General features: G+C 44.3%; 1 protein-coding gene across 1 annotated transcript in view; it reads right to left on the reverse strand.

The window, feature by feature from the left end:
* Positions 1-22,040, reverse strand: part of MEI1 (meiotic double-stranded break formation protein 1) — a 39,282-nt gene that overhangs the window by 15,730 nt on the left and 1,512 nt on the right. The window contains 20 exon segments of the mRNA XM_059816696.1: positions 1,632-1,904; positions 2,474-2,621; positions 2,732-2,906; positions 3,694-3,791; positions 5,041-5,101; positions 5,747-5,858; positions 7,275-7,416; positions 8,456-8,574; positions 10,125-10,239; positions 10,785-10,920; positions 12,239-12,303; positions 12,305-12,379; positions 13,447-13,546; positions 14,072-14,188; positions 15,010-15,124; positions 15,620-15,750; positions 17,015-17,218; positions 17,780-17,885; positions 18,562-18,635; positions 20,525-20,575. Of these exon segments, the coding sequence (XP_059672679.1) occupies positions 1,632-1,904; positions 2,474-2,621; positions 2,732-2,906; positions 3,694-3,791; positions 5,041-5,101; positions 5,747-5,858; positions 7,275-7,416; positions 8,456-8,574; positions 10,125-10,239; positions 10,785-10,920; positions 12,239-12,303; positions 12,305-12,379; positions 13,447-13,546; positions 14,072-14,188; positions 15,010-15,124; positions 15,620-15,750; positions 17,015-17,218; positions 17,780-17,885; positions 18,562-18,635; positions 20,525-20,575 (2,417 nt within the window).

Below are 22,040 nucleotides of genomic sequence, written 5' to 3' on the forward strand. Positions count from 1 at the left end.
TTCACTGTACCATGCAGAGGCTTTTCCATTTTACTAGTGCATTCTCAGGCTGAGGTTATTCACCTCATAAGTTTTGTTTACATCTGACAGTGTATTTATCCCAGGATATTGCACTGTTTTATTAGCCCATCTAAATTCAGATTGATTATGCTCTTCCCCAACTGAAAGGTGAATTGTCAAAGCCTGTGATTTATTACAACTCACTTTGAAGACCAGGACAGAGCTAAATTAATTTATTTCTGCAAAAGCACATGACAAGACAGAAAAGGGAAAGCAGGAATGCTGTACCATTCAGGGAAGGAGCCACTGTTTCTCTTTTGCTTATTGATAGACCTGTGATGTACACATCTGCTTCAGTTTATGGAGTGATAGGTTCCAGAACTACTGCCAAAGGTAACAGTGTAGGTAAGTCTCCAGGGTCACTTCTCCTCATTAATTTGTACTGATAGGTCAACTCATTGATCACTTTGACTAATGCTCTGCAATGGTATCAAATGCCTGGATGTTGCTACCTACTCTGCAATACCACCCTAACTGTGAAAAAACTGCCCTATGCGAGAGCCCTCCTGTCAGCCATTTCAGTAACCTGGGATATTAAAATTTACTCCATAGCCTCTTAGATCAGAACAAATACATGCCAGCCTGTAATGCCCGATGGGTGCCCACTCAGAATCAAACCTTGCGTCACTGTCTGCTGACATGGGTTTCTGTTCTCAATAATACATAGTTTTAATTTCTTTAACAGGCTGGAGAAGAAACATCGCAGCTTTTAGCTTTTGCCTTTACAGGCAAATCTCATGTTCTTGTGTGGAAATGTTAGTTAGCATTTACCACGTGATTGGCTGAAGAGTCATGGCATAAGTGGCCACTGATGGGGAGGGGTGACAGGGCAGGTGAGAGAGGTGGAAGTGAAAGAAGGCCTCTGATCAGCCATCAGGACCTGGATTCTGCCATGATTACACAGGTTAACAGAGCTCATTATGCCAGCTAAAGGCAAACACACTAGTCCTGCTACTTCAAGGCCCCTTTCTCCCTGCACTGATTAATTTTCCCTGTCCCAAGATTTTTATTTTATCTTTTAAGATCAATAAAACGTGCTATTTGCAGTCCTGAAAACTCAAAAGTACTGCAAAAATCTCTGACAAGACTCTCCAGTTAAAAACAAACAAAATTAAAACCCCAAGCAAACAGAAAGCCGTGCTCTCAAAACCTGTTCTCTGCATGTTGTTTTTTCAAAGTTATTTGTTCGTCATACCCTTCTCATCTATCAGTAGTAAACCATTGCTCCCAAAATAGCAAAACAGCTTCTTGAAAGGCTGCCACAGAAGAATCTGGAGTACCCAGCTATGTATCTGGACAGAGAAAGGAATGGGTTTTTTCATGGCATACATCAACAGCACCCTTCAGATCCCTTCCTAGCCAACTCTCAAAAGATCCCTTTCTATCACAGTGGATGGATGACAGAGAAAGAGCTAACACACATACACAGTCCCATTTTCCATATCAGGCTTCCCTGGGAGGTGGAAGTCTGTGTATACACACATGGGTCCTTCTAGCAGAATCCTCGGCCTCATAACAGCACATAAGAACCAAGAAGCCCCCTAAATCAGGGCCTTGTGAAAGTCACATACCAGTAAAATAAGTAAAATGCTGGAATTGCTCTTCAGAATGGGAAGTAACAGGTCAGTTTTGTTCAGCTGATCAGATATGCCAAGACCAGCTTCTTCAGTCTCAGTTTGCTTGCAGTCTCCCCAGGAAAACCAGAGTTGGAGGACTTGGTGTCCAAATCTCCCCATAAGTTCAGGATAGTGCAGGAAGAATTTCAGCAGGAGAGGACAATGGACGTAGATCAAGCTCAGATCTGGAAGACCATCCAGGATCCTCCTTATGGTACACAACGACCTCTGGTAAGTGTGTGGGAGGGAAAGGAAGAGGGGGAGAGAGAACAAAATAATCACTAGATACTGAATATTGAAAAGCTGAAGTGATGAGAGTTTACTGTGAGAAACAGTCACACTGCTTTTTAAGTACACAATCAAATGTATCAGTTAAACATCATTTTGTGAAACCCATTTACATCACAAAGGCTAATAAACTTGTAGGCTTTATACAGTGCTCAAAGCTGTGCAGCAGTGAAGAGCCATATGGGAACACTAGAAAGCCTGCTGCAGAGGCTGTAGATGTGTTCAGAAGACTGAAGCTATGAAATTTTTTATATTCCATATGTGAATTCACAGCCTATCCAACGCATTTACACTTCCCACACATACACAAGTTTATTCAGTCAAATCTATATTCCCTAGTGGCTTTTCACAGTTAACTTTCCAGAGTATAGATGCACTGCACACTCTTCACTCATTCACTGCTCACCACCTATGTCAAAATACTTCCTGCAAGAGGGTTAATGGGAGTGGGGAGAAACCTTAGTTTCAACAAAAAAGGTTCAAGAGGTAGGAATGAAATTTTCTTTTACCGGGTCCAGGGCTTTGCCTTTGTCCTGACAGACAGCAAGGAGGTAAAGTGCAGCTCTGAGTATGTATGGAGGTGGACAGTCTCCATGGTCCTGTGCTGATAGAAGGAAATTTCTAATGGCTAAAAATAATTCTGCTTCTGGGACAAACCTGAATTCAAGGAGATTGGAATGGAAACAAAAACATTAGACATGCCTTACCCACCAATACATGGTGTGTAATGGCCACAAAACCACTTGCCTTGTGTACTTTTGGCTCACCTGTCCCCAAGGGTGTAGGCATAGTATAAGAGTAGTATGAAGCAGTGTTGGTGGCTGCAAAGAGACTGATCCAAAGAGAAAGGCTCAGGGGTTTCAGCCAGGAGGAGAAGGCTTTCAGCAACGGTGTAGTTCAATTGAGGCAGACCCTTCTGCAGAAGCTCAGACATCTCTTGCTCTAGAAATAAAACTAATATGAGCAGGCAGGCAGTGATGATGAATGTCTACAACAAAGCAGAGTGGAACACGGCCATGGAAGCATCTGCCTACCCTAACTCAAGCACATTAAATTAGGGAAGGTCCCGATGTAAGAAATATCAAAGCCAACTTACTACCCCCCAGTCTGCATACAGCAAGTGCACTTCTATGATTTGGCATGAATAGACGTGTGAGACCTGTTTTAATGGAGCTGGCTTTGAGGATGAAAAGACACTTCTGTTTGAGGTTCCCAGCTCTTTGCTCATTCTGCCTATATGGTGACAAACCACTGCCAGTGGGAAAAGTGGCTTCTGTGATGTGGAAACTTTCATCTCATTTATTTGGGACTTACCTATTATGGAAAGTTACAGTATAGACAGGAAAGCTTTATAGATTATGCCAGAGCAACAAATTACCTTAATCTGCAGATATGGGTGACTATGTGGCAAGTAATATTGTCTCAATTAAGCCATGCACAGTTGTGCTAATAAATGTCACCATGTAAACAAAACCACAGGCAAATGAAACACTTTCTTTCAGGTAGGGCTCCAAACTCATTAAAAAGCATTCTCTGAGTGTTATCTCCTTGCTGGACGAGCTTAAAAAAAAGCTGTGAAAAAAAAAATCTCTAAATAGAGCTTACGTGTGTCCTCCCTTCCCTCCTCCTTTGCCTTTTATTTTTATATTATTTTTGCACGTATTGCCTAAATAGATGGTGTCAGGACCTCAAACTAAATGAAGCAATTTGTCTCTTTCCCCAAACTTGCCCTCCTGAGAAGAAGTTCTCTCCTTCTCTGTGGCAGAGTAAAGGCTCAGGCACAAGCTGCAGAGGAAGCTGGAACAGGCCTGATTCAAAGCAGGATTACTGTGAAGAAGAGCAGAAAGATACAGTGAAGAAAACTAGAAACATCCTTTTCATACTTCTAATATCACACGCTGTCTGCCAGAACCTCAGTTTACTGAATGATCACATACAAGCACCTGCCCTGTCACGACAAGACTCCAGGAGCCAACCTGGGCTTCCAGGAAAATTATAAGTTCCCAAAGGACAGCCAGCTCACAGATGTGGCGGGTGTGTGTGGTGACAACTGTGAACGTGTTCACATACCTTGGAACAATATGAATACAGTGGGGTGATCTCACAATCATCATACCTGGTATACACAGGGAGTCCTGTAAGGGCAGGACCCCTAACACTGCAGAGAATGGGAGGTGTTTGAGGGTGGCTCCTGATACCTGATTCCACTGGCAAACACCAGTAAGGAGATTTTGTAGCAATGGTGTTTCCAGGGATGAACAATGAAGAATGCCAAAACGTTAACCAAAAGGGTGAGAACAGCTCTATTTCCAGGTATTTATCTCTCTCCAATGATTTCCTTGCAGAACAGGACATAACCAAACATCTTTGCATTGTAACACATGATCCTTCGTGCCCCACACTATTGTATTCAGAGCCCTAGATCACTCCCCCCCCCCACCATTCACAGGCACAAACATCCCCACTCGAAGTTCCACAGTGGTAACCTGGACTAGGGGTACTGTGTATTTTGTTTACTCTTTTAATGAGACACAGTCACAGGAAAGAGGAGGTAAAACATCTCTGCAGACCCACAGAGAGTCTCCCCAAGTGCTCTTCAACCTAGAAATCATAGCCTCTGCTACAGAAGACCCTTTGCAATGTCTGCTGTTGAAGTCTTCCTCCTCCCTCCCATTTCTTATACATTATCACACTATGAGGAACAAAGATGGTGGTAATATGTGCCTAGGAAGCCAAAGCTCAGATGGAACTAATGCTACTGTTACTTCTTTTCCAAACATCCACTGATTTGACTACTCCAAAGTCAGGCTGCTTTATCTCTATCTGCGCAGCTCACGATGGAGCACAGAATTCTCACAACGCTGTGTAAATCCACCCGCCCCCTACCCAACTGCTTCTCCCTTCTCCCACATCCAGCTTTTCCATTGTCAGTTACTACTTAGATTTTGCAGTAAGATACAACCACTCTTAAATCTTTCAGCCTCTCATCTTGCCTAACCAGGTGCATTAGATAAGGCATGATCTGCTTTCCCATCTGGAAATTTTTGACTCGTTCACAATACACACGTCACAATACCTTTGTACAGAGCAAAATCTGGCCTTCAGCTCCAGCGTCAGTCGGATGAAGGAGGAGGATGCTAGACAGAAAGCAAGACAAACATGTCAAAGGAGCACAGAACGTGTGCGATAAGGAAAAAGAGTAGGCAGGTCCCATAACCATCCCACACATCTCCATGCAAACCTGGTGAACAGGGCAGGCCATCTCAGTAAGAATACATTTGTTAAGCTTTCTCTCCCAAAGCAAACTACTCCGAGTTTGGTTTGGAGAGGAGTATCTGAGATTCATATGTTTTCTCAGGAGGAGAAGGGAAGATTTGCCAGCTTCACTTGTTTAGAATAGAGGAATTCTCTACATCACCTCTTTGATGTGCAAAGAATAAGGAATACACAGAGTAAATAGGATTTCTACATAGTAAAATCCCACCAACAATTCCATCATAATGCCTGTCTACAGGAACAGCCAATTCTGAGTATTCCAGAGGAAAGGGTAAAGCTGACACAACTCACTTATCTAAAATAAAATCTGTCCCATCATCATTGCTACACCAAATAACTTTTTCATCCTGCTGAACATGACTGCGCATTCTATTCTTACTCATATAAACATGTAATATAATCCTCCACATAAAGTCTCGTTAAGCTCATTGACTCAGTAATATGCAGCAGCAGCAAGTTCCATCAGTTAAGAGCACAGAGAACATGATCCCACGCTACCCCCGTACCCAGCTTTTTGGAGAACTTATTCCGCATGTTTGGCACCACTGTGAAGAGGGTGTTAAGTGTTGAGATGAAAACCTCCATCACTGACAGGCTCACAGCCCTTTCCAGGTAGTTCTGTGGAGAGAAGAAAAGATCAGGTGTGTGATATGCAATAAACACTGAAAGCAGCATCTTTCTTCCAGCCTCCTGCCTGCCCAGAAAGTTAGATTTCTAAATCCAAACAAATGGAGTAACAGTTTTTCTACCAAAATGCCTGTCAGCAAGTACACAGGCTTACAGAGCACTTTGAAAGCAACTAACTCTCCCCTCTGCCAGCATTATGAGTTGTGCTGCTAACTCTGCAAGACATTACATCAAACAAGAAACTTCTTTGTGTTTCCAGCTGGCAACCAATTAGGCCTTAATGCACAGTGACTGACATTACTGCCCATATTGCACTGGAAGTAACTGCTCTTACAGGTCAGATGGCTAACTCTCCAGTGTGGCAGACAACATAGGACATATGCTTAAGTGCAGCTGACATCAGTAACACTTAATACCTGTGCTTCAGTGTTTCACTGAGTAGTGGCAAAGACAGGCATTTAAGCTTTCTACAGAATCCAGCCCTAAACTGTTTAGAACAGAACGACTCAACTCACTCTTGTAGAAGGTCACTGGACAACTTTCTCACAGTCCATTAATTTTTACCCAAGTTCAATAAGCAAGAAACAGCACACTGACTCCAGCTTTGCCAAACTGGACACGCACTGCACACTCCCTTCAGGGAGGAGAACAGCAATGCCACTACAGCTGCCTACCAAGAGATTAGTTAAAAAAAAAAGCAAAACAAAACATATCCAAGCTCTCAACAACTGCAAGAATCCATACACCTAAACCTGTGGCAAAGCACAAGCAAAATTTACTCAACATTTAGAACCACAACCAGGGTCCCATTATTTCGACAATTCTGCTCAAAGTGTCTTAGTGACAGGTCTGTATAGAGCACTAAAGCACACATGACTCTTCACAGCTGCTTTTTAAACCGTGTCCCTGGCCTTACTGAGGGACAATGCTTAGTACTGCCCTTGCTGTGTAGACTGGGCAGCCTCCCCAATACCTTCTAGAAAGAAGTGTGAAAACAAAATTGCAGATGCGAAATACTGCTCCTTTCTGGGACACAGGTCAAGTTTTGAAAAAGTGGCAGAAGGGGAAACAACAGTTCAGGCACTCTTCATTTTCTGCAACATCCACAGCAGCCATGGATTAGATAACATGGCAGGTAGGCTATGGGGATTGCACAGTCTGAAGAAAGACACTGCCATCTACATGGAAGCTTTATGAATTTCTCTACCCTCTGAGACCATACACTCCCATTTTGCATGAACTGTATAATGCCACATTTGGCTCTGGAGAGGTGTCTAATGCCACAGGTGTTCTTGGTTTACTCTACATGCTCTCTTACCCAAAAAATCCTTGTGCAACCCACTCTTGGTTCTTGAAAGGACCTTTCCAGGTACCCAAGGAATAGACCAAGTTCAAAAGAAACCCTACCATGACCATGGGGATGCAGAGACTGTCACAAATCCTCAACAGGAACTCAGAGAAGTTGTTCAGTGTGTCCTTGCTCTCGGAATTGGGGGCAGTGAAAGCATTCCCCTGGGCCATGGGGTCACTCTGGAATTCCACTGCTAACCTACAAACACACATCGGATACCAGAGGAGAGAGGAATCCTCCTCACTCTGTAAAGGAAGTCGGGAAATACTACATTTCTATCACAACTCTCACCATTAAGGACTGCACAAACACTTGATGGGTTGGAAACACAGGAATCTGGCAAATCACACAGAGTTACGTCTTGAGTGAAGCTATTAAAAGTCAGCAATGTTGCACAACAGTACAAGTTGGGAAAGGAAGACTTCTGTGAAGAAAGTATCTGCTGTGGGAAGCCCTAGCATGGCAAGACTAAAGGTTCCCAGCCAGGCCAGAGTGCCTGGAGCACAACACAGCAAACCTCATGAAAATCAGCCAGGGGACCATTCAGCTGATCTAAAAACCATGACAGAACCCAAGTGCCCTGTAGCACCACCCCAAGACACTGGATCAGTGCAGACAGGAACACCTGCTTCTGACTGAACTACCTCTGCAAGTGATGCAAGGCAAAATAACTAAGTTGGCCAGACTTCCCCAACAACAGATACGGTTTCATACATCACCGTCTTCTGTGCAGCTAAGGGTGAGAGATAGCTCTCATCCAGAAAAACAGGAAAAGTTGGTGCTTATAAACACACTTGCAGTAACAGGTCACAGACATGAGCAAATCCAAGGCCAGCATTTGGAGCAGATACACATTTGTTAAATGGTTAATCCCCTCTGGCAGTGAGACCACATACCCCAGGGCACAAGAATACGGTTTCACACATACCTTCCAACCATTCTTACATCGTCACCAGTTTTGGCTAATTTTCAAGCAGTTCCTCAAAGGCCAAAGACACGATATAAACTGATAGGTCCCAGGCAAATTTCTTGGAAGACACATAGAGGTGTCACAAAATTTTCACTATCATTACATATCCTTCCTTCTTTTGTTTCACTGACAAGTGCCATGCGTTGAACTCACCTGTGATACTCCATTGGTGGGGTTGGGCAGAGGAACTCAGTTACAAAGACAGAAGGATGGACGGACATAGACACACACACCACCCACCCGCCCACCTCCCTGACTTGTCCTCACCTGCAAGCATTTCTGAAACTTTCCAGGGTGCTGAGCAAGAACTGGCCCTGTCTCTGAGGAACTCTGCTGAGATTTCTGTTTGCTGGGTGACTCTGAGATACTGAGAATAGGAGATCACCCTGTTAAAGGAGAGAAGTCTTTAAAATCTTATGTTCACTGTTGGAAAAAATAGCTTTCTTCTCTGATATCAGCAGCAGGAGAAACAAAAGATTTCCCTTCGCTTTCTTTCACATGACCATTTTTTTACTGTTGTGCTTTCCCCAGGGAGGGCAGAGTTAGAGAGCTTCTGTGCTCTTCCTAGGGAGGGCAGAGTTACAGAGCTACTAGTTCTGCACTGCCCTGTTTTTACAGTCTGTATTGCCACGGTTTGGTCTAATCTGAGTTTTAAACAGCTCAGCTAATGGAGCTTCAAACCCTTCTGGGAAAACTGGGTATTTTTATTTGCTTTGTTTCTTCCAATTACTCATGAGACAATGCTGAACAGTTTCTCCCCTTGCTCAGCACTGAAATCTTAGAAGTTCTCTACTTTGGCTCAGATTTGTAAGCAACTATCCATGTACTAGCTCTTGTTCCCACACAGCATCCTACCAAGTTCAGCCAGAAGCCAAATGCCGCGTCAGAGTTAATCATTTGCCCAAACTAGGAACCACTTGGAACTCAAAATCTGCCTTTAAGCCTTAACCTGTTGTGGTGATCATCTCCAAATACTACCAGAGGAGGGCACGGCGACGCATTGGTGCCTGGCAGTCCAGAACTCCTTCTCTATTTGATGCTGAGATACCTTAGTACAGGTACAATGATTTTCCCTTTTCTCCCATTAAAAACAGCCTGGATGTCCTTACTATCCGCCTAATTTCCATCCTGTGAAGCTCCTTATTCTGAATGGGTCACCAGTCTCTGTGTGTGAGCAAACAGACTGACCAACATCTGCCTACGGGTCAGAAAGCAGTTCTGCCTTCTCCAGGCAGAGAAGACAGACAACTGGTACCACAGAATTTGGGCCTATAGATATTTCAGCAGACATTTGGAGCTCTGGTACTCCAGCAAGATGCTGTTGCCACTACAGACATGTGATCTAAACCTACATAGCTCTAAGCCTAGAGCAAGAAGACTCAGCCCTTGTCTTTTCACTAGCCATCTGTAATGGGGGCTGTCCTCAGAAGTGCATAGGTCTCAACACCACATCACACTAACTACGTATTCCAGGAACAGAAAAGGATTTGCAGTTCAATGAGTGACTAACAGCTCCCTTGCTAAGGCATCACAGTGCAAATATGATGACCCTCTTGATCTGAAGGCACAGCAAGAGATGTTCATTGCAAAAAAAAAAAAATAGATTGACTGACACAGCCTACAAGGTGGGTGCCTGATGAAGGGGAAGTTCAAATGACCTTGGAGTACTGGACACAAAGACAGCAGGGCGCTCAAGTGGTGCCCCACAAGTCTTCCTTAATTCAGAAAGACAACATTCACCAGCATCCATCTTCAGCTACTTCAAAGACAAAGATTGATACCATCTTGAGGCATGAGTATCAAAAGAAACACCGGAGAACCCAACAGCCATAGGGTAAGGGGATGGAACATACATACAACATGCACACAGTGTGCTAGGAGAATCATCCCTGTCCTGCTTGGTCCTACCAACATGCAACAACAACTTTTGACTTACTGCATGCCTCTTGCTACTCTGTGGTGGGGAAAGGTCAGCACAGCGCTTCAGCACTGCCTCCAGCAGATTCTGCAGCTCTTCATATGGGACTGGAGGGGAGCTCAGATGGTCCTTCCTGAACAAGCAGAGAGAAAGACAGCATGCACATTCCCTCCTGGGGACATTCCACCTGGGAAGGCAACACTAGCAGAAATAACTGCTCTTCTGACAGCAATATACCATAGCCGCTTCTCTCTAGCACAGCATACTAAGGTCACAATGTCTGAACAGTGCCTTCATCCAGATGTGAGCCCAAACACACCCTCACTGCATTCGCTGTCCACTCCCACTACAGTCAGGAAGCATATGACTGTACAAAGTCTTATGCTTGCTCTTATACATCCGGATGGGGCAGAGAGTGACAAAGCCACAGCAGCCGCAGTACAAGCCTGCCTGGGATGCTAGGTCCTTGCTGCAGCAACTTGCTGCCTACCACAGCTTCATTGCCCTGGCAGCCTTTTGAGGTGGGTGGGAAGCTAGCTCCGCTGTACCCACGCCTGTCTCAGCCAGAAATCCCACTGCAGAGCACATTCACCTACACAGCCACAGGGGAGCTGCAGAGACGAACATGGTATCAACAGATCCATCTGAAGAAAAGCCTGCAAATACTTTCCTGCCTACCTCAGGAAAGCTGCCACAGCTCTCACAGCCTCCACTACCACCTCCAGCACTGGGCAGTTCACTGTGTCCATCAAAACATCAATGGCTTCTATACATACACCTCGGTTTGTGAATAATTTGATTTCCACTGGTTGCCTGCGAAGAGGAAATGAAGTAAACAAGGAGAGTATTGTCAGAGTTAAGTAACTGCAGTGCCCTCTCCTCATTTCACCAAATGGACAGCTGAGTCACGTGGTTCCAGCCATGCTTTTCAGTATTCACAGCCAGCTGCTCTCAAGGATGTAGTCTCAAACTTCAGCAGGTGGAGGGTTTGCTACAAAGAGTGAACTTCAGCAGGTCTGGAGCCCTACTATGATGAAAAAAACCCACAGCTTGGACAACTGTATGATTGCACCAGCAAACACTGACATGAAAAGCACAAGAAAAACAGGCTTGATCTCTCTGCTTAGGACTCTATGCTGAGGCCATCTGTTCTGGCATTTTCAGGTTCATCTGGCAATTCATATTTCTGGCAATTCATATTTCTGAGTAAACAAGCAAACATGACCATCCTAGAACAAGGACGATGCCATGAGAATAGCTTCTTTCACAGTCCTGTAGCACTTCAAATGCCAGATGCTGTCAGAAGGACAAGGACTTTCATGAACTTGAAAAGTAATCAGGAAAATAAACACAATCCAACTGTTTGAACAATTCTTCTTCATAGTGAGCATTTTGGTTGTCTGATCATCTCGTGGCCCAACACCTTTGAGCATTCAGCACAAGAGCATGGAGGGATGACAAGCCATTAATCTCATTATTGGACAGAGCTGTGTAAATGGCATTGTGCTCATTTGGGTCCTGGCAAGTCAGCTACAGTCAGGAAGGTGGGGAGAAGACAGGCACCTACATGTGGACAAGAGGCACTAACAGCCTGCCAGAGGGCCTCTCCAAAGTGAAGCAAGAAAAGCAGCACAGCATCACAGGAGCCAGACTTGGGAGCTAAAAGTATTCCCTGTTACTTAGTTTTCACAGACGTGCCTGAAAAAAGCAAGCCAGAAGCACATGCTCCCATGCACAAATGGGAAAGGAAAGTGAACTTCAGCAGAAGTTACACTAGGAGCCCAGCTACAGGGCAAAAAGTGAACAAAGGCAGAACCACTCTTTTTAGACACTCAGCAGGATGAAACCCAGCTTGGCAGTCACCTCATGTTCTGCTGTGAGAAAAAGCTGTGAGATCAGCAAGACAAGGAAAAGACCCTGTGGAACTCAGGCACCAGGAGCAGCCTCTGGCCCAAGCCATTAAGTGATGTGCTGAACTTCCAAACTGTTTCTACTTATACTGCAATTCCATTAACCCTCTGTATTTCCTTTCTTTAATCGCTGACCTTCTGAAGTAAAACACTTCAGGAAAACAAAAAGTCTTCACTGACTCATGCAGGGAGGAAGGGATGGAGGAGTATCGCTGACTCATTCAAGAGGCACAAACCCACTTGCAATATGGTGCACTATGATGTCTTCTGGGCCTGGGAGAAAAGTGTGAAGGACAGCACTCTTGCAGCTTCCTGCAGCCTCTCCTCTTTGGGCCCCAAACTGTGCCTGCCACTCTGGCTGTGCTGGAAGAGACAAGGGGCAATCCAGGGAGAGCTACCCACCATTCCTGACATATTGCCAAGGGGAGCAGTCCGTCCTGCTTACACACACCAGAGTGTGGGGCTCGCTTACTCAAGAGAATCCAGCTGCAAGCAAAAACCAAGAGGAGAGGTTCCAGAATGCAACCCCTTTCCCCACTATGAGATAGTTTTAAATAAAACATAATTTCCAAAGCTCAGAGAAATAGAATGAGTGTGCTACAAAATGAGAGTAGTTGCACAGAGCGTTCTTTTTGTTTTACAAGCATAAACGCTGTAATTAGTGTTTCCCACATCCTGTTTTCTCTTTTTGACAGATCCCACACTGGCATCATCACACTGTTCTGGCACTGCTGCTTCTCCTTCTCCTTTTTACCCTGCCACTTGCTACAAAATTGACTATGACATTTCCAAAATTCAGCTCAAGGGCTCCCTTGGAGGAACTAAGTGGCAAAAACAAGACTCTGTCACTAGCATGACAGGACGTGAACAAGATCATAGAGACAAGAACAGGAAGCACAGAAGGAAAACAAGCCAGGGTATGTTATTCCTTAGCAGAAAACAAGATGAAAAAAGTGACAGAAGACATTAATATTTCAAACTAGAATTTGTTTTTGCTGTTTGAATTTAGCTCAGATGATGATATAAGACTAGAAGCCATGGAATTTGCACAATCTCTTTTGTCACAGGGATGCACTTAGCAGGAGCTGGCCTGCTCACATACGCCTGGACCTTCCTAGCCTTTCCTCCTGGTATACCTACAGCTGAAAGGAGATTTCACCTCCCAGATTGGCAAGGAAGCAGGAAGAGGCAGATATACTGGTGGATGCATGTGCAAAGAGGACAAGCTGGGACATTTGGAAACAACCATCAGGCCCTTCTTCACAAGAGTAAGGGAGATACATTTGTTCAGCAACATCTTTCAAACACAAAGGCTCTGGGAGTGTAGATATTTGGTGTCGGACAAAAACCTCAAAAAGCAAAAGCACCACAGCCTCCATTTTGGGGCACCAAACTCTGCCTGTGCAAGTCTGATGGGGGTACTCCCTTACCGTTTCAGTATTTCAGTGAACAGCAGGAGCCCTTGTTTGTGCAATTCCACATTGTTCAGCTGCAGGACATCGTGGAGACTCCTCACCAGAGATTCAATGCCTGCACATGTTCAAGAGAAGTCACAGAGGGCTTTTAACATTCCAAATTCCAGGATGGAACAAAATTAATTTTTAAAAGGAAGGAAGATTTGAACAATTATTCTTCTGAACCACTGACAGAAACAACTGCCCAAAACTGCTCAGTGTTCACTCAGTTCCCTGGTAATAGGCCCCAATCTCCACTGCTGGAGGTAAGACCAGAAGAACAGAAGGAATTTAGCCTTTCTTCCTAAATCCACTCTTGGCACATCCACAGAAACACCTAATAGTAACTTAGGTAGTGTCAGTCATGATAACTGGTTATTATAATGAATACATGCTCATCAGGAACTCATTAGAACAATGACACTGTAAATTCAAGCTATGTTGGACATCACAAACATGTCTGATAGGTACTCATTTTCAGTTCTTTATCCATCCTGACTGGAAATTGTGATTGTGTCTAAAGCACTGAAATTCAGCTAGCGGCACAACAAATGCCCACAGTATTACTGCAGTCACTCTGTCAGAAAGGTTGATGACTCACCATAGACTGTGTGACACTTCGAGAAGAAAAGGCGCTCTTCAGTTAGGAGGAGCAGGCAGCAATACACTGACCAGATGAGAATTTCACTGTTGCACGAGAGACACTCAAACAGGAATTCTGCAAACACACACACATACACATAAATAAGGTCACCCTGGTAAGAGGCAGTCTGCTCACTGCATGGCAGACTCCTCCTGCTAGAACAGAGCAGAAGAAGGAGGAGGAAATGAGGAAGCACAGCAACAGCCACAGGGAGAATAGTTGTATTATGAAATGGCAGGAATGGAGAATGGAGTGGATGCTTGGGGGTATGCTAGGCTTCAAAACAAGGTGACTGGAGAGCAGAGTCCTGCAGGCAGGCATCTTCCCAGCAGAAATTCAGGAGGCAGGAGCTGATTTGTGGCTCTAGCCTTTGGCACAAATGCAAAGCCACAAAGCAAGCTTTACCACAGATGCAGTGATCTTATTTTCCTAAGAACTTTTACATCTCCCAAAGAATTTGTAAAATGAAAGCATTTCTGTCTTTTGGGATTACAGAGAAATAATAAACCATCTCCCACAGCCACATTCTAAAGCTAAATCCTAGACCAAATTCTGTGCAAACTTACAATATTTAGCAGGATAAGCTGGAACCCCAGCCTGTTTAGGCTAGTATCTAAGGTCCTGAAAGAAGGACCTTGCCCTCAAGGACTTGTCCAAATTCTTGCTGTGGAATCTCCATTCTGCCTGTATATACTGCTTCTATACTTTCAGTTGAAAACTTACTCTCCCCTTCTATTCCTAAAATTACATTAGCCATTTTTACTGGTATAAAATGGTCACCACACACATTATGCCATCTGTGGATTTCATGAAGCCAGGCTGATTCCTAAAACAAACAGCCAGGGAGTGCTTTGATATTGGGAGATGAACAATAAGATGCTGCTGCATTGCTTCACCTGGGACATCCGCATGGATAAAAGCAGGAGCATATCTGCTGGGAGAGTGAACCAGCACTGCAGCCACACAGTGAGAACTTGCTGCCTGTAACATCTCATCTCTGGTCAACAAGAGCTGTTGGGAAACAAAAGTCAAAATGAGAGAGGAAGTCAACTACGCAGATGTGAGTAGGAAACAGTTTTCTCTACATTTTAAAATCAACATAAATTAAGATCTCTCTTTTGGCATGTATTTCACAGATTAAACTTGCTAAGGCAAGATAAAACACTGGACCAAATACACTCCAAAAAAAGCAAAATGAGAACCACAACAGAGAAGATTATGAGTAAGAATAGCTCTGCCCCTCTGCTTAGTCAAGCTGGCACTACAAGTGCTGTATCAGACCTCAAGTGTGAGTCAGTAAAATCAGCTGAGGCCTGGAGCAAAATTTCCCCCCTCCAGGATGCAGGAATGAACAATGAGGTGATCTATGGGGGTGTCCCCATTTCCCACTGCAGCCTCTATTGCTGGTGTTGGCAAAAGCATACTCAAGTGCCTCAGATAAAGATTCAATACAGGCCAGCAAATTCTTTACGTCTACCGACAATTCACTACTACTTCAGCAATCACCTTTTTGAGAACAAGTGGCAGTGGATTTTCCCCTTGTAAAAAGTCAGAGTTCTCACGATCCTCCTTTCTCTTTGAATTATTCATAAGAATGGATACAAAATGGTCAGATTTCAGCAGCTCCCTTAGCAAACCTGAAAAAGGGGGAGCAAGAGTGAGCACCACACTGGGCATAGCAAGGATTATATTAACACAGGAGTATTTACAGCCTAAGACTTGTTGCCAACTTCCTCCCCTTTCCTGCATTCCTAACAAAGGCCCTCACCTTCAGTTTAGGGAGCTGCTTCTTACTGTGTCCCCAGGTACTGCCATGAGCCCCATGTCTTGCAACCCCTTGTTGCTGATGCTTTTTGCTGTGTCTGACCTGCTTTGGGTTCCTTCTCAGAGACACGCACATGTGCACTGGGACATGATCTCAGGAGCACTCTACTCGCATCACCTTCTGTGCTCCAGTACCCACCCCTTAAACTGTTTCTTGGGATAGCTCTTGACTTGCATTTTTCTCCAAGCTACAGTCAGTGACCCAACAATAAGCAGGCATTCTCCCTGGAATACTTCCTAGAGAACTGGCATTTAATTTCTCCTTCTACTTTCACAGGCTCTTACTGAAACAGCTGTGTTTAGCTAAAGGATAACCACACACACACACAAAAAGCCCTCAGTATAAAAGTATAGAGCACTGCTACAGGTATTGATGCAAATCATCTGTACATCTCAGTACAAATTTACAAGGGGTATCGTCTGAGCTATAGAATTCTACTTTCAAAGGAATCATCATCCATTTCTAGTAGCTGAGTAGATGATCTGAGTAGCAATCCAGTTCCTGCTTACCTCCTACAAGAAAAAGGAATTCCCTGGATGGTTTACAAACAAGCAATGTCAGAAAGGCTGAAATTGTGCTCCCCAGCAACAGTTGATACGTGCAGTTGGAAGCATAAATGCAAGAAAGTCCCACTTCCACATTAGCTTTCTAACCTAAATAACACGATGCTCCACCTCTGAAGACCATGTTTGTTAGACTCCATCCCACCGCTCTACAAAACCCACCTGTCTGTGCATAGTGTTGCATTTGGACACTTTGAGGGATGGTCTGTTCCTAGGATGAAACATCAAATTGAGACAGGCCAGGCCACAGTGCAAGCTCTGAAGAGACTCTGAAGATTAGTCAGTGCTAGGCAAACATGGGGCTCAAGGGATAATGGAGGCCTGAGGGAGCTCAGCAGCAGGTCTGGGCCATTTGATTGCTGTGGAGCAACAGAAAGGATTGACTGCTTCAGACAAGCAGCAAAAAGCTCCTCTAGGGAACAACCCACATTACAGTGTCTAAACCAGCCAAGGATTTCTTCCTCATTCTAAGCCTTCCCTTGCACCTTGCAATTTCTCTCAGCAATGTCTTACCCAAACAATTAACCTGCAGCTCCTTTGTCTGTGCACACCCCAAGGTATTCAAGAAAAGACCACACAGCTTTTCTTCAAAGTGTGCTGAGAGCCCTTCTATGCCAGTAGGAGAGGAGTACAGCTTGCCATACAAATAGCAGACAGCAGCCTTTATACCTTCATTTGGGTACATCAAGCCCATTAGCAGATGATCCACTAAATTACCTAGTGTGAGGAACAGAAAGGCAAACATTCACACCAATGAACTGACTTTTTAAAAGCACCAACCTATTTCCACTGAAAACTGGCAAAAGCCCACTGGACAGACTGGTGTATGCAGATTAATGAATGCCACAATTAGGTGATGTGCTCACCACCATCTGTCCCTCTGAACAGAGGTACAGTAATAAATGGCTAGAGGAGCTCGCTGTTCACCATATGAAGATCCATCATCCCAGCTACTTCCACAAACAGCTAAGCTTGCTCACCAGACCCCCAGGGGCTGGACCAAGGGAAAAAAAAGCTAAATGTATGTTGCCTGTGAGGCAGACCCACAAACCCCAGTTCACAGAGGCTGTTTTCACCAGGCTGGCTAAGAACACAATGACAAGCCTGCTATGAAGGTACTGACCTGCAACCCAGGAGGCCTGAATGCCACTCCAACTTCTGGATGGGCTTCTTGTGTGACCTTCATGAATTCTCACAGGCGACGGGAGAGCGCATGCATGTGTATGTGTATTAGGGCTGTGAATACTACCCTTCAGTTGGGCATGAGACATTACTTACTGTGCTCTACCACCAGTGTATCAGCAAAGCCTGGGATGGCATCTGCCAGTTTGCCCAAGAGAGTGAATGTGGGCAGGCTGCCTCTCATGGTAGTTGCTTTGCACAGCTGAGAGGAGACAGAGAACGAAAATGTTTCACTGGTGAGGACACAGTCCAAAGACAGAAATGCACCCAAACCAGCAAGCTCTCGGTGATGCATAATCCTCCAGAACAGAATCTTTTCCTAAGCTGGGTCCTCTTTACCACTTAGGATAAACCACAGGAAAACCCTGAACACACCACTAAGTCTCCAAAATGTCTTTTAATTAATCCAAGAAATCTCTTCCTTGTTGCTCCTTTTCCTCTCTCTCCCCTCCAGCTCTTACATGAGCAGATGAACCAGCTGAACTTCTCCGCGCTTTCGCTACTTCCCAATTTTTCGTACCCCATGTGACTATCACAAACTTAGGAATGAAGAGAGTAAGAGCCCATGGCACAAGGTGGGAAAGCTCCCCATATCACTGAAACAGTAAGGTAGGAAAAGAAGAATTTGAGGAAGCCACACAGCTTCACAAGAGCATCACAAAGCCATATGGCTGCAAGGCATCACAGGAACAATAGGAAAACTCCAGGGTAGACACCAACGCTGCCAAAATCACAGCAGGAGAGCTGGCACTAGGACATCCCACTGCAGCAGAGGCTGCATCCCAGCGCAGTAGCTGCAGTCTTGCAAGGCCACTCATTCCCATCTCCTCAACGTCTGAAGGATTGAAAGGAAGGGCAGGGAATTAATCTTCACTGACCTCTTTTTGGCTTTCATCCAAAATGCAGCATAAGTACTGTTCTGACTTCAGCTCCACTACAAGCTGCACCAGAACTAGACAGAAGAAACAGGATCAGTAATTCACACCTAAAAGCATTCACAATCCATCTTCCACAGGGCTTTAGCAGACCAGTGAACAAACTGCTTAGAAATTAAATGAGCACAGAGGTGCTGAGAGAGCAGGGTAACATCAGCATTCCCAGCACTATTACTTCTGATAGCCAAGCCCGAGCTCTCTGCAGCAACATTACAGCAGTCCTGTTCTAGCTGCACTACAAACCATGCATGGAAATGAACTGCAAGTAACAAACTGAGCATCAGGACACCAAGTAAACATAAGGAACCAGGAAGGAAAAAAAGCCCTAGCTTAAAAGCATAAAAATTTCTGGTAATTGAATAGAGCAGGCTTCCTACAGTATGAAAATTGGCCTTTAAAAACGTATCTTTACAGAGAAGATATCAGAACTGAAACTGCTGAGTATCCTTAGATGCAGACTAAGAACTCCTCCTCCAGCTGGTACTGTCCCTGAGGTATCGGTGCAGTCTATCAGCCATTCCTCCCCACTGCAGTTATCCCATATACCTTGCCAGAAAGCAATGCCCCAGTCACCACAGTGGTACTGTTCACCTCCTCAGCCCCAAGTGAGGGCTATTATTCTTGGTTCACTGCAACTTTAAGAACTCTGTCTGCTCTGTCCTAATAAGAGGAATCAACAAGAAAGTATGTTTACCAGGCACTGGCTGCACATATCATGGGGTTTCCCTAACAAAATCACAAGGGAGTTGCCTGATGCTGGCAGGCTGCCTCTGCTGCCACACATATACCAGTGAACCAGTTTCAGGAAGCAAAGTTCCTCTTCTGGTATTTTTAGAACCTGGGCACCTGAATATTCAGCAGATAAAGTTTTTACAATAGCCCCCTTACTGGGACACTGTGCAGAACACTGTTCCATAGGATTTGGTAAGGCTGTCTTGGATGTATCTTGCTGTCATGGCATGACTTATTTGAAAAACACACTCTTTTGATTTGTATTTTAGGAAAGCATCATAAAAAAAAAAACCACCAGAGACTTCTAGGTTCACCATCTCTTGGTATATCCAGGGCAATACTGGAGGTTCTAGGAGACCTACTTTAGCTAAAGTGCTACACATCTCAGCAGAGACATATCTTGAGACAGGTGATTTATAGATGGTTTAACAGCCCTTTCTTGCCCTGAACTCTCAGAATCTCTAAAAACTTTCAAGAGTTAGGTAACACTAAGTTAAAATTCCCCTGTTTGAGAGCATCCATCTCTCAACAGAATGGTAACATGACAGAAAGACTTCTCACCTTTTCAACACTATTTCAAGCAAGTGCCTGAAAACTGAAACCCCTCTGGAAGGAGCTGGTCACACCTCCTTTCACCTTTCATGGCTGGAGAGGAGGAAATCATTGCATTGCTAATATCACTAGACTCAGCAGAGACACCCAAGGTTAGCTGGGCTGCAGAGATTCCTTTGTTAGCCCTGCAGGTGTTTCCTTCAGATTTCAAATGAAGGACTGCTCATAAAGAGGAATCTGCAGCTAAATCCCAAATACTCTCTGTCCTGAGGAGAAAAAAGTAGATCCCGAAGCTCACTGAAGCCTACAGGAAGATTTCCATTTGCTTTGAGGCTTCAGTGAGGTCCAAAGATGAGGCATTATTTACCACTGTTACCCATTGGACACTAAATTCATGGCACACACAGAACCTGTGAGAGAAATGCTAAACATTTAAATCTGCACACACTACCCTGCCCCCAAATATTGGAAGAGTCTGCTTGTCACTGTTGCATAGATAGAAAATAGATGCTCTTTCCAATTCAAGCTGGGTAGAAGCTGAGCATCTCATTATAGTTATCAGACAAGACAGAGCCTCCCTTCACACACTGCCAGTAATTTAGACACGGCATCTGCCTCTCACCTTCTACGAATAGGTCCAGGGCACCACTGTCTTCCACAGTATGCAACATTCCTAAAAGATAAACCACAATCAGTCATGGAACTCATTCCTGCTTGTGATCATCAGTGCTGTAATGCCTTCTTGTAAAAAGAGCTGCAATTTTTTTTCAGAACTGTTTTGTTTTCCCTGCTTCACATGACACCAGCCTGACTTTGTCAGAGGAAGGTGGATACTCTCAGGGAGCATTGCAAAAGGTGCCTCCATAAGCAGGACACAGGGACATGAAGGCATTTGGTTCTCTTGCAAATTTTTATGTACTTCATGGTTGAAGTCAATGGCTCCACCTATGTAAGTAAATATGTAACTGCTACCATTACCACATCTCACTGCGTGTATCCAGTATTACATATCTGAAACAACACTCCAGAATGACAGAAGTTAGAGCCCAGCTGTGATTTGTCCTGTCTATCTTCCATTCATACCAATTACCATGAACAGTCTTCTCCCTCCACAGTACTTAAAATCCTGAGACCAAATTTGAACACCAGGTTTAAAGCATATGGAAACTATTCCAACTTTAAATTGAACCTGAAGGCACCACTTCACAAGTCATTTGTACAAGAGTGTAAGATTGGGTATATGAAAATAAGCCACTGCCTCACTCTACTATACCCCAACAGATGAGAAACTCTTACTTCCCAGCTCCTTCCAACTTCAGGTACCTACAGCATCAGGTATCTGGTTCAGACCCCCACTTCTGCCACACCAAACCACTTGTTTCAACACATCCAATCAAATTACCTCCCCTCCAGAGACTCCATGACCTCTCAGAAATTTGACCAACTAAAGCAATGTTGTGACATTGAAGGTGAAGAAATTACTTATTTCCTGCCTCATCTGCTCAATCCTCAGTAACTTCCTTAAACTTTGGAAAAGACTTGCATACAGCATTAGTGAACATTGCAATATTAGCTGCATGAAATTCAGGCTTACCTATCTCCTCATACATAACACTCCACACTACACCTCTGTTCTCTTAACCGTCTTTCTTCTGTCTGTGCTTATCCCAATATCGTCTCTCCAAAAATGAATGTATTTTCCTGAGTTTACTGTTAATACTTCCTCCACAGCATTGCTTAAACCTGTGGGGGTCCCTCTTCACTCTTGCACCAAATGATCGTCGGTTCATTCAAGCTCTATCAGAAGTGTACATGTCATTATTTGTAGCCCCAAGCTTAGACTGGGATTCCAACTGCTCTAGGACACCAAGTACAGTAAAATCCCAAAGCTGTCCCCAAATCATCCAATTGCAAAGCTTCTTAGAGAGAGAATAATTATTTAAAAACAGACAAAAGCATTGAAATGCAAGCACCGCTCCCCTGTCTTCTGGGGTATTTTGTGTTACGGTCGCACAGTGTAGAACTGAATTGGCCATAAGCACCACTTCCTCCCCATCTGTATAGGACTATGTGCGCAGAAAGCACTCAACAAAAACGTGTGCGACAGAGAAAAGTAATCCTGCACAAAGTTCTGCTTC

This window comes from Gavia stellata, chromosome 4 (genome assembly GCF_030936135.1).
Source record: "Gavia stellata isolate bGavSte3 chromosome 4, bGavSte3.hap2, whole genome shotgun sequence".
NCBI classification, from domain to species: Eukaryota; Metazoa; Chordata; class Aves; order Gaviiformes; family Gaviidae; genus Gavia; species Gavia stellata.